General features: G+C 36.6%; 1 protein-coding gene and 1 pseudogene across 1 annotated transcript; one reads left to right on the forward strand and one right to left on the reverse strand.

The window, feature by feature from the left end:
• Positions 1-380: 380 nt before the first annotated feature.
• Positions 381-1322, forward strand: LOC111542061 (olfactory receptor 9K2-like). The gene has a single exon (XM_023211261.1). It carries the CDS (start codon positions 381-383, stop codon positions 1320-1322), a length of 942 nt encoding a protein of 313 aa, XP_023067029.1.
• A 2599-nt stretch (positions 1323-3921) lies between these two features.
• LOC111541755 overlaps positions 3922-12912 on the reverse strand; it is a 33387-nt pseudogene continuing 24396 nt past the window's right edge.

Consider the following 12912-nt stretch of genomic DNA (forward strand, 5'->3'; position numbering starts at 1 on the left):
CTTTTTCTTAGTATTAGCAATTTGCTGATAATATTCTGAAATCGTCACCTCAATCACAAATGACATGTTATAAACCATCTTATGTAACAAGATAGAGAGATATAAAATGTATCAAACTACATTGTGTTGAAATTATTACTAGTGTGGATACAAAATACTGTACCTTGCGTCCAAACTCCATTGTGAGCCAGTTGTGTTACCTTAGGCAAGTCAAAATATCTCTCATCTTTCATTTGCTTATGTGTGTAAACTTAATGGGATAATGAAGGCATATGCCAACTATGAAGTTTTCTTTAATGGCAAGTGTTTTTGTTATAGTAGAGGAAGTGTAGAACATTTATTTGCTGAATTCCTCTTATATCTTGAAGCAGAAATTTGCCATGGGTGACAAGGGAGGAAACAACCATTCAGAAGTGACTGACTTCATTCTTGTAGGCATCAGAGTTCGTCCAGAGCTCCAGAGTCTCCTTTTCCTACTATTCCTGATTATTTATGGGATGGTTCTTCTGGGAAACCTTAGTATGATTGGCATCATTGTGACTGATCCCCGGCTGAACGCACCAATGTATTTCTTCCTAGGCAATCTCTCCGTCATCGATCTCTCCTACTCTACTGTTATTGTACCCAAAGCCATGGTCAACATCCTATCTCATAAAAAGACCATATCCTTTGCAGGTTGTGTGGCACAGCTGTTCCTTTATGCACTTTTCATGGTAACAGAGGCCTTTGTTCTGGCAGCCATGGCTTATGACCGCTTCGTTGCCATCTGCAATCCACTCCTCTACTCTGTTCGCCTGTCAAGAAGTGTCTGTATCCAATTGGTGGCTGGTTCCTACCTCTGTGGCTGGGTCAGTTCCATCCTTCAAATCAGTGTCACATTCTCCATGTCTTTCTGTGCCTCCCGAGTCATTGATCACTTCTACTGTGATTCAAACCCGATTGAAAAGATATCCTGTTCTAATATCTTCATGAATAAGATGGTGTCATTTAGTTTGGCTGTCCTCATTATTTTGCCCACAATAGTTGTCATTGTCGTATCTTATATGTACATTGTGTCCACAGTTGTAAAGATCCGCTCCAGTGAAGGAAGGAAGAAAGCCTTCTCCACTTGCAGCTCCCACCTGGGGGTTGTAAGTTTGCTCTATGGGACTGTCTCTTTTGTGTATCTCACACCTCCAAATAACCCTGAACTTCGCAAACTGGCTTCAGTATGTTACATTTTGTTCACACCTATGTTAAATCCTTTAATCTACTCTTTAAGAAATAAGGATGTTAAAGATGCCATGAAAAAAGTCTTACGGAAGAAAAAAGTTTTACTCTAAATCTGCTTTTATTTGTTTTTCTGTTTCTTACATCAATTATTTTTTACTGCCTGATTTTCTAGATGTAGGCATTTAGAGTTCAAATGTATTTATTTATTTATTTATTTATTTAGATGGAGTCTTGCTCTGTCACCCAAGTTGCAGTGCAGTGGCATGATCTCGGCTCACTGCAACCTCTGCCTCCCGGGTTCAAGCGATTCTCCTGTCTCAGCCTCCTGAGTATCTGGGATTACAAGTGTGAGCCACCACGCCCTCCTAATTTTTGTAATGTTAATAGAGACGGAGTTTCACCATGTTGGCCAGGCTGGTCTCAAGCTCCTGACCTCAGATGATCCGCCCACCTCTGCCTCCCAAAGTGCTGGGATTACAGGCGTGAGCCACTGTGCCCGGCCAAGTTTATTATTGTTTTTTTAAATAAAACTCCTTAACTCTTCTATTCCACAGCATGAATAATTTCCCATAAGGAATGTTTGCATAAAGTACTTACTTTTCCCCAAGGCAATGTTAAATTAATTCTACAAATAGTAATGTATTTGTCACTTTCTTTCTGTCTTTTCACGTAATAATATATTAGTGAAATGGGGAGGTATAATATTTTATTATTTCTCTTTGCATGCCTAGGTGAAATTTAGATACAGAACATACTTTATACGATGACTAACTTGGAGACTATGTGTCCCAACTGGTTTATATGCAAATGATATTTGTTATAAAGGCTAGGATTGTGTTTTGGTTCTGATGACATGCCAAAGATGTGAGAGCACGTGTATCTGATGAATAGGAAATAGAATGGAAAAATAACCTTCTCCATGAAAAGCATTAGGTAAAATAAAGCTCTTCGTTGAATTACAGGGACCAAAGAAGACATATGGGCAAATTGCTTTGATTTGGTTGAAATCAAGACATTTTATTTAATGCTCTGTGAATGACAGTCATCCCTGTTTTGCTCTAATATAATGAAAATGTCTTCTTATGATTTTATGATGATTTTAGCTCATGCTCTCTATCTTCTGAATATCAATTATTGGTTATGAATATGCAATTAGTGAAAGCTCTGTATTGAAATGAAGTCAGCTTGAAAATCTCAGTTACAGATAGCACAAGATTTTATAGTAGCCTTTATAAATAGTTGAATTATATGTGTGTGTATATATAAATATATGTGTATGCATGCATACCTTACAGTAGCCTTTATGAATGGTTGGATTGTATATGTGCATGCATGCATACACATGTATATGTGTTTGTTGGTGTATATCTGTGTGTATTAGTTTGGGCATGAGATATTTAAAAACGTGATTAGTCCTAAACTTTAAATGTCAGTTGAGAAAAGGGTAGTTAAGACACTGCCCCATAGCTTTGACAGGTATCAAGGGAAGCCAGGTTCCAGAAAAAGTCAGGTCAGGGTTAGTATTTCGCAAGTGAATTTTTTTTTTTTTGACAGAGTCTTGCTCTTATTGCCCAGGCTGAAGTGCACTGGTGCGCTCTCGGCTCACTGCAACCTCCACCTCCTGGGTTCAAGTGATTCTCCTGCCTTAGTCTCCTGAGGAACTGAGATTACAGGCATATGTCATCACGCCCAGCTAATTTTTGTATTTTTAGTAGAGTTGGGGTTTCACCATGTTGGTCAGGCTGGTCTCAAACTCCTGACCTTGTGATCTGACCGCCTTGGCCTTCCAAAGTGCTGGGATTACAGGCGTGAGCCACTGCACCTGGCCGTGCAAGTGATTTAAGAAATACTTTAGACCAACAATTACAATCCCTAAATCTAGAAAACATCATCAAAGACAAAAATTAAACCTAATAAATAAAATACATCTTCCAGTTTTGTTCATATACTTGATATCTTGAAAACCTAGAATATGGATCTTTAGGTCTGTTTTTATCTGTTTTTGTTTAGCTAACTAAGTCTCCTTTGATAAATGTGCAAAGGAATGCATATTTGTAGATTAAATTTTATTAGGGGAAGGAATTTGAGGATAATTATTCTTATCTAAGAGATAAAGAAGGAAGCTAAGATACTTAACAAGTCAAGGTTATATTTATCTGCCCCTCCCTAGGCCTGTCAATATGCCATTTCTCTTAATGCTTAATTTCATAAAAATGGTATTTGAGAGCAAAATAGAAATTCAACTCACTGGGGAAATGGATATTTGGTATAAATTATTATTAGTCTGGAGATTCCTTTCTTAGGTTTAGGTTTTACTATTTATACTGAATGCCCATTAGCCTTAGACTGTCATTCTTTGATGCACCTACCCAGTGTGAGTACTTAAGGACTACTGGGGAAAGGCAGTAGAATATTGAATAAGAATGCAGCCTAGATCCATTTGCTTTAGTCTTAAATATGCTGGATTACATATTCTGCTTTGTAGCCATAACAATTGCAGTATTCCGAGGAATAACCTCATATGTGGCATTGTTTAAATTACCTCAAATATTCAAAGAAATCCAGAAAAAAAATGGAAAACCTAAGGCAGACTGATGTCCAAGGTGTTAAACTCAGATATTTCTTATTTTCTTTTAAATTGTCATAAATATTTTCCTTGGTAAATTTTTTTCTGGGTTCATATGCCTCATATAAAAAGTAGTGCCCAATTTATAACTTTCTTGTTACTTGTGCCATCAAGATTCCATCAGAACAACCCAATGTCATACCAACATTTTGTTGACTCTCATTGACGAAGTGTTTTATTTTTAAATTATGTGTAGATTGCTTTTGAAACATTGCTACATCCAAGAAAGTTTGAAATTCACATTCTGCATCCTATACATCAAAAGTTTTTATTTAGAGGGTACTTTAAAACTTTATACAAAAATCCACATTGAAAAAGCTTTTAATATAATGATATGATCTTGAGAGGCTGAAGATTATATTAGGCTTCTTAAATGCTCAACGTACTTGTATTGCATTGTTTTATTTTCCCTGGTTATAACTTTTCGGCCATACACATATATTGATTGATCTGTAGCATCATGTACTTCACTTTGTCTTTAAATTTGATGTGATGTTGGTGTTTACCTAACATTTAGTTCTGTTAACATTTGGCGTATGGATGTGGACCTTTGGTGAGGGTACTTAGAATATGATTTTCTATTTTTTTTTTTTTTTTGAGACGGAGTCTTGCTCTGTCGCCCAGGCTGGAGTGCAGTGGCCGGATCTCAGCTCACTGCAAGCGCTGCCTCCCGGTTTTACGCCATTCTCCTGCCTCAGCCTCCCGAGTAGCTGGGACTACAGGCACCCGCCACCTTGCCCGGCTAGTTTTTTGTATTTTTTTAGTAGACACGGGGTTTCACCGTGTTAGCCAGGATGGTGTCCATCTCCTGACCTCGTGATCCGCACGTCTCGGCCTCCCAAAGTTCTGGGATTACAGGCTTGAGCCACCGCGCCCGGCCTAGAATATGATTTTCTATTATCAGGACGCTAAGATTCTGTGACTCAGACAGTTGCAAACGATAAGTACTGATTTAAACTTCACAAATTACGTTAAAATCACTAAATTAAACATTGTTTGCTAGCACTCAGAGCTTATTCCATTTGCTTTCAGGTAGTTTCAAGTCCTTATTATGGGATTTAAATTGTTATGTTGATTGAAGCAGCTGAACTAATAAAGTATAACAATGCTTCAGTGGTGGATTGATACTGAACTATGTTATTCTTACTATTGTGAGTTGAGAATGAAATATCACTTTACCCAATTTCATGATAACAGAATAGGTGATAAAATCAATAAAAATTCTGAATGTAAACTATTATCCTAGTGATCAGAGTGAGGACAAAGCTTCTAGTTGAGGCACGGAGAGGAAGAGGAAAAAAAGGGAAGAGGTGGGTTTGATATGTCAGAACTGAAAATAACATGAATGAAAAAAAGAATTCATTTCAAAGTCATTTCCTAATTATTCCAATTTTGTATAAAAAGACAAAAAAACAAAACCTCCAAACTTTACAAACACTAATTTCCATATTTCTTAGGTTTATAAAATATGGCTTGTAGATTTTTGAAATAGCTCCTTCTTTCTCTTTTCTTTTCTTTCTTTCTTTTTGTCTTGTTCGTTTCTTTGTTGTTTTTTGAGACGGAGTCTGGCTCTTGTCGCCCAGACTGGAGTGCAGTGGCGCAATCTCGGCTCACTGCAACCTCCATCTCCCAGATTCATGCGATTCTCTTGCCTCAGCCTCCGGAGTAGCTGGGACTACAGGCACGTGCCACTACGCCTGGCTAATTTTTTTTGTGCCTATTTTTAGTAAAGACGGGGTTTCACTGTGTCAGCCAGGATGGTCTCGATTGCCTGACCTCATGATCCCTCCACCTTGGCCTCCCAAAGTTCTGGGATTACAGAATAGAGCCACGGTGCCTGGCCTCTTCTTTCTTTATCAACATTTTTAAAGCACCCACTTGTTTACATTTTTTGACACTCTGATGATTGGCATCAGCTTCCTCAGTTGAATGTCTTGTAGTTAGGTTTCTTTTGTGACAACCTCCACAAACTAGCTTTGGATTTAAGCAAAAGATAAACATTTAGTCATAAATTTTCTTTTGCTCTGTCTGCACATACACAATAGTAAGGCTGGAGAAGATGAGTTTTTCCTGAACATTCCAGGGAACTAGAAAACAGAAAACAGAAAAAATTTCTAATGTAAACCAAACTTGTCAAATGCTACTCTTGGAAATATTTACTTCGATAAATTTAAGGCTCTTTTTCCTTCTGCTGGAAAATTAAATTACAGTGAATAAGACCCTATGTTCCCGCTTTGAGCATGTATTCACTCATTATTTTAACAATCCATCTCAGATATTCTACTGTCCAAATTCTTTTCTTTCAGTTCATACAGTTATCAAACTTGAACATGTAACATAATGCAAAAAGTTCATGTCTTTACAAAATTATTGTCATTCTATCCCTTAAGAGACATGATTCAAAATATTTTGTGTTGTTCTATTTAGCTACTAGTCTAACATTCCCGGTCGATTTCCATTCTTATATTAATTAATTGAGAATCCTGTTTTAATAGTTTATAATCTATACACTGATGGTAAGCTATCATCATCCCTACTATAATTAATAATAAATAAAATATGTAAACAAATATACCTTTCAATATGAATGAGAAAACATAAACAATTTAATTAAATATTAAAGTTATCTTAAAATATTTATCAAGGAAGTAAATTTGAAGCAAACTAAGTCCTTATTTGTGAAACAGGCCATGAGGTTACATTTCTTACTATACATTTCTTACTTCTCTTTGTATTTGGTGTTCTCTTGCCTTTGATCTCAGCTTTTCAGATTCCAATGTCTAGTGAGTTTGTTCTAATCTGCATCCTGGATAGTTTTAGTTTTGTGGGGTACACGTACTGTAGTGGATACTCTCAGTTGCCTTCATAGGGAGGCACTGTCTTCTTTCTTCTTGACAAACCTCGTGTCAGGAAAGTTTCTATCACCAGTGGTAGATCTTTAGTTTACTGTTATTATAGCGTTTTTATTCCTCTTTAGTGGTAACTAGTTCAGGAATGGAAATATATTCTATTAAAATATACTTAAATAAGTTGAAGTAAATAGTCCGCTGGAGAGTTTGGGAAATACATGCATTTATTTTTCCTTATTTAAAAAAGAGGCAGAATTAATGAAAGACTACAGCTCCTCAATTTCTTTTTGAACCATGTGGGAATAGAGAATTTACAGGATGCCAAATATTTATTGTTTTGTTATCAAGTAAAAACAAAGTGATCTTGTTCCATCTTCAGCAGAAAGGAGAAACATTTTCAAATAAATATATGCATAATATATTCTCATGCGCTGAATGTTTTTGTTCTAGCAGGGATCATATCTGTTTTAATAACTACCACTGCGCTCATCATTTGATACAATTATGGTAAGCTAAACTGACTCTCAAGAGCCCTATTCTTTCACTGGCTAAACTGTCAGATAAATGCAAAGAAAGCATCACATTTATTTGTCATCTTTGCTGGTGGCACTAATTCTCTGCTATTCCTCTTGTGAGCTGTATAAATTTTAATATATTTTAGCAAGAAGCTCCATGAAATTCCATTTGTCCCTTACTACTTTATTAGTCCTTACTCTATGTCATGGATCAGCTGTGCATGTTTACCAATTTCTTCAGCCTTATACCACAATTACATATACACTTAGGAAGTGGGAAATACACTACGGATTTTTAGGTTCCATGGTATCTATTAGGAGATGAGGACAAATCAAAACCCATTCCCTGTCTTACCTTCTGGAGTCCTTCATTCTGATGAGCAGCCTGGGTAACATTCTGGGTTCTTAAGATCTAGTGATAGTTCTAAAACAGAATCCAAATATCTCTAAAGGTCCACAAAATGTTTGGGTGTATACTTTTCTTTAGTGCTTAGTCAGCCATAAATCAGCCACCAAAATATTCGGAGAAGGATTGTTGGAAGGATTCCAGTTCATATCTTTGGTATTAGAATGAGGACCTTACTCAGGGCTACCTAGACTTCTTCATTTTGGTGACTCTGTCAGAATTGGAAGATGAACAGGTTGTGACTCATAGTGGCTAAAGTTAGGTCTCTGTTGAATAGATTGGTTCTCTCTCTCTCTCTCTCTCTCTGTCTCTGGAGTACCCACTTATTTCATTTCCCATGATTAACTAAATATAGGTGGAGATCACTGTGCCACATCCATCTTTTTGACTAACAAGCCAAAGCTGCTACTATCGTCTACATGAAATTTTCCTTGGCTCTCTCAGTCAAGTGCCACAATTTGAAGTCTGTCACTACACCATTACTACTAATATCAGGAAGATTGTTTTCATGTTATCATTGCCCCATGAACATTCTTAGGGAGAAACATCACGGCTGATTTGAAAGTCGCTGGTTGTTTCCTTGGTCACTGGTAAATGAAAAATTTTATAACATCTCAGGGTGAACCTATCCAGGATATATTAAATAATTATGAAAGTAGGTCTTCTTAATTGATTAAGAGTTTGATAGAAATATCTTTAGGAGTTTATTAATATGATGTTGGAGATAATTTTGGAGATATGTTTACAAATATTTAAAATAAAATAGTTTACTTAAGATTTTAAAATATTATTTTAAAAATTCTGTATTATTGAGTTAACTCTGAGGAGGGTGGGGATATATAGCATTTTCATAACACTTCTCTATTAGGCTGGTCCAGGACAGAGATCCATCTGTAGGAATTTGATTTAGATAATGTTAAAAAAAATTGAGAAGGTTGGATTTATTATGAGATTTGCATGACCATGGGCAGAAATTCTAAGTCAACAGCACTTATGTTTAACAGAACCTTAATTAAATTTGAGACTTACAATAGATGGCTCAAAGTCTACTTTAAAATAGACCATTGAAAGAAAAGTAAGCTAGGCATGATTTTAAAGGTGTTTTGGCAGTGTGAGCTAGCAATTGCAGAGAGATTATATAGGGAGATAAAGAGGGCTCAAAACCATAGCAGATATGAGAACCACTGGCAAAAATATAGCAGTGACAAGCTCCATGGTGAGTTTATTGGAGCAAAATCGGTGTGTGCTAGTGTTGCTGTGGGAGGCTAACAGGTTGTAAAGGGTCATGGAATCTTTAGGGAATCATCTCTACTTTTGAGTTCAGGGTGGTAACTTCATGAACTGGGTGGACAGTAGTTTTAGTAGTTACAGTTGTAGCAGCAAAATGAGCACAGGACCAGAGTCTGCCTGAGAGTCACAGGCAGGAGCCAGCTGACAAATGAGAATAAGTAGCAATGTGGATGGGCTTGAGAATAGACATTACAGAAGCTTAGGGAAAACAATGATGTTAAAGTACAGAATTTGGTTTATACACTATTGAAAAACTATGTGTCTCTAACAGAGAATGTTATGTTTCCCTTGCTATACATGTCGCTATTTCACTTAAAAATTCATCGAATTCATCAGAGCATTTGTCTATCAGTAGGAAAGATTTAATTTTTCCTGAGCTCCATTTGCAGCTCTATGTTGTCTTGTAGTAAATTGGTTCAAGTAAAAATATTCTTGAAGTTGACAGTGAAATGTAAGGACAATATACAGCCAACTTTTTGGAGGGAGACTGGGCATTTTCCAGAATACTTGACTTTGAAACCTGAGCAAGGAAGGGGTTCTAAAAAATATAGAGTAAACTCAGACAATATTCTTCTTCTCTTAGTTGGAGCAGAGTGTCTCTTCCAGTCACATGAAAGATATTTTTAACCTATTTCCAAATACACTCGACTGGTCACTAAATATGTACTATAGTGCTATAGAGTAGTGCTATATAAGTGGATCATCAGATAAATATGATGTTTTGAGAGTTAACACACAGAAACATTAAATTTAGAAATAATCTCAAACTTATAGAGAATTGTTGGTACAAAATAAAGATCTTTTAAAAGAAATCATTTGAGAGTAAGTTGCCAACGTAGTAGTCCATCTTCCCCAGATACTTTCGTGTGTAATTCCTACCAACAAAGACATTCTCCTCATAATCATATTTCAGTACACAGAATCAGGATTGCTTTACCGTCATCTAAACCTCCTAATTGAGCAGTTGTTCCAAAAGCATCATCGATAGTAAAAGGAATGGTAATATGTAAAGTTTAGAGTCACATTTTTGCATCCAGTTGTATATGTAAGTCTCCTTAAATATGGAACAATTCCTCAGTCTTTCTTTGATACTCCTTGATTTTTTTGTCTTGATATTCTTGATGATTTTAGGCCAGTTATTGGGTATAATGCCCCTCAAGTTGTGTTTTTCTGGTTTTCTTAATGATTAAATTCAGGTATGTATCCTTGGCAGGATTATCAAACAAGTGGAGTGAGCCGTGTTTACAATACGTTCTCTCAGTGGCACACAAAGTCAATCTGTCCCAAACCCATTTGATTAAAATCATATCTGCTATCTTTCTCCTCTGTAAATTTACTTTCTCTTTTTGTAATTAGTAAGTATTTTTATTATTAAATATTGTGAGACCATGTAGATATTCTAGTTCTCTAATTTTGAAAAATTTATTTATTTATATCAGCATGAGCTCATGGTTTTCTACTTTATTTAATGTGTTATAATACTTTATTGACAGTATTTATTTTGATGCTCAAATTGTCCCAAATTTAGCCAGTGGGAGTTTCTTTGAGCTAGCTTCTGTGTTTTTTTGACTTATCTCCAATATTCTTTTAACATGTTATACTTTTGGACACAAAACAACATAACAGATTTTTGTTTTCTTTGCCTATCTGATATGAAATTAGGCATTTCTCCAAGAATCCCTGGTTCCTTCTAGTGGAGAAGTGTATTTGGAAATCAAGATATGGGTGATGTGTGTTCAACGTTATTGCTGTTTAGGTGCTGGTAGGTCTCTTAGTTGGCAGACATACATACGTATATGTACGCATCCACATATATTCATACGTGCACTCATACATGTTTGCATACATACCATCCTTTGCCTTTACATTTCTATGAATGAGTGATATGGTTTGGATTTGTGTCCCCCCCCAAAGCTCATGTTGACTTGTAATCCCCCATGGTGGAGGTGGTGCCTAATGGGTGCTGATTGTACCATGGGGACAAACTTACCCCTTGCTGTTCTTGTGATAGTGGGTGAGTTCTCATGAGATCTGGTTGTTTAAAAACATGTAGCGCCTCCCACTTCTCTCTCTCTCTCCTGCTCCACCATGTGAAGATGTGCCTGCTCCCCCTCTGCCTTTTGCCATGATTGAAAGTTTCCTGAAGCTTCCCCAGTCATGCTATCTGTACAGCCAGTAGAACCATGAGCCAATTAAAACTCTTTTCTTTATAAATTACCCAGTCTCAAGTAGTTCTTTATAGCAGTGTGAGAACGAACAATTACAGTGAATCTATTCTTATACTATGAATTCCAATCTTCAGTACAGAGCTTATTCTGGTTTCTCAATTTCCATATTGCAAACTCCCTCTCCAATACTCATTATGTTTAATATATTTACTTTTTGACTAATTCCACTTTATACGTTCTCTATTCTCTCATTACAGCTGTCTCTCTTTTCCCTACATGATTGTTCTTTTTATCTTCATCTGGCTTCTGCACCTGTTGCTGGGTTGCTGCTAGTATAAACCTGTGTAAATACCCTTTGCATCCTGCCCATTATCCAACACTCTGCCTGGGGCCTTTCTGCTGTGTGGGAACCATCTACAACCCACCATGCTCTGCTGTCCTATGCCAGGTCCCACCAGTTGACTACTATGAATGCTTTCCTGATCCTACATTTACTCTGATGCAATGATAAATATGGAGAATCTCATGGATTTCTTCTGTTATAATGTTACAGCAAAGATCTTTGTAAATTCTTCTGGGAAAGTTTTTATGGATGCTGTTTGGGAAAGAGACACCAAAAGAGTTTCATTATTCTGAATTTGTTGCTTGAATTTGGGAAGAGTTGATAGAAGAGACAAGATATGAACATAAGCCATTAAAAATGGTTACAGTTTCAGGTTACAGTGAAAATAAACAGAGAAGCAAAAACTGATCATTAGAAATTCTAGGCCGGGTGTGGTGGCTCAAGCCTGTAATCCCAGCACTTTGGGAGGCTGAGATGGGCGGATCACGAGGTCAGGAGATCGAGACCATCCTGGCTAACACGGTGAAACCCCGTCTCTACTAAAAAAATGCAAAAAACTAGCCGGGCGTGGTGGCAGGCGCCTGTAGTCCCAGCTACTTGGGAGGCTGAGGGAGGAGAATGGCATAAACCTGGGAGGCGGAGCTTGCAGTGAGCTGAGATCCAGCCACTGCACTCCAGCCTGGGTGACAGAGCGAGACTCCATCTCAACAACAACAACAACAAAAAAAAAAAAAAAAAAGAAAGAAATTCTAGCTTATTCAGAATAGACAAAATGAAAAACTGTTGTAAATGCATAGAAAAGCATACAATGTTAATAGTTCTCAAGTGAGATGATTTTGACACTATAAAGAACGTCTACACTCTGCGAACCAATTAACTTGTTTTAGGGTAGCCTATGTACTCAAAAATCGTTTGTCATGTTTCCATCTGTGTAACACATTGCATGAAAGGATTCAAAAGATTTCCCCCTGTGTATAAATAAAACTAGAGGCACCCAACATGGCCAAAATTATCAACGTTTTATTGTTTTCTCTTATATTCCTTTTTTGAAAGTCTACCTCCAAACTTTCTACAACATACTATATCAAAAAAGTTGTCTTTTATATTTTATAATGTGTTGACACAACCAGACAATTTTAAATTGGCATTATTCCCTTTCTTTCCTACACATGCTCCCATAGTCAGGCATGACTTTTCAGATATGCCTCAAAGTGTTAAATATGAAAATGATACGAATGCATCCCAAATCCTACATATTCTTTTCCACATATTAAATGATGGCCAGTTTATATTCTATGTAATAAAAGAGATCCACGTATAAATTAAACCTATACTTGATGACTGAGCATTTTGTCATGCTTAGATATGGTATTTAAATGTTTTTCCAAATAGTGTAAGTAGAATTATTAAATTTTCATTATAATCAGCATTATAAGAAGTAAATATGTGTATGAGAGGAAATGCTTGTTAAAAATAACCAGATATTGGGGGGCGGAGCAAGAT

This window comes from Piliocolobus tephrosceles, chromosome 10, assembly GCF_002776525.5.
Source record: "Piliocolobus tephrosceles isolate RC106 chromosome 10, ASM277652v3, whole genome shotgun sequence".
Classification (NCBI taxonomy): Eukaryota; Metazoa; Chordata; class Mammalia; order Primates; family Cercopithecidae; genus Piliocolobus; species Piliocolobus tephrosceles.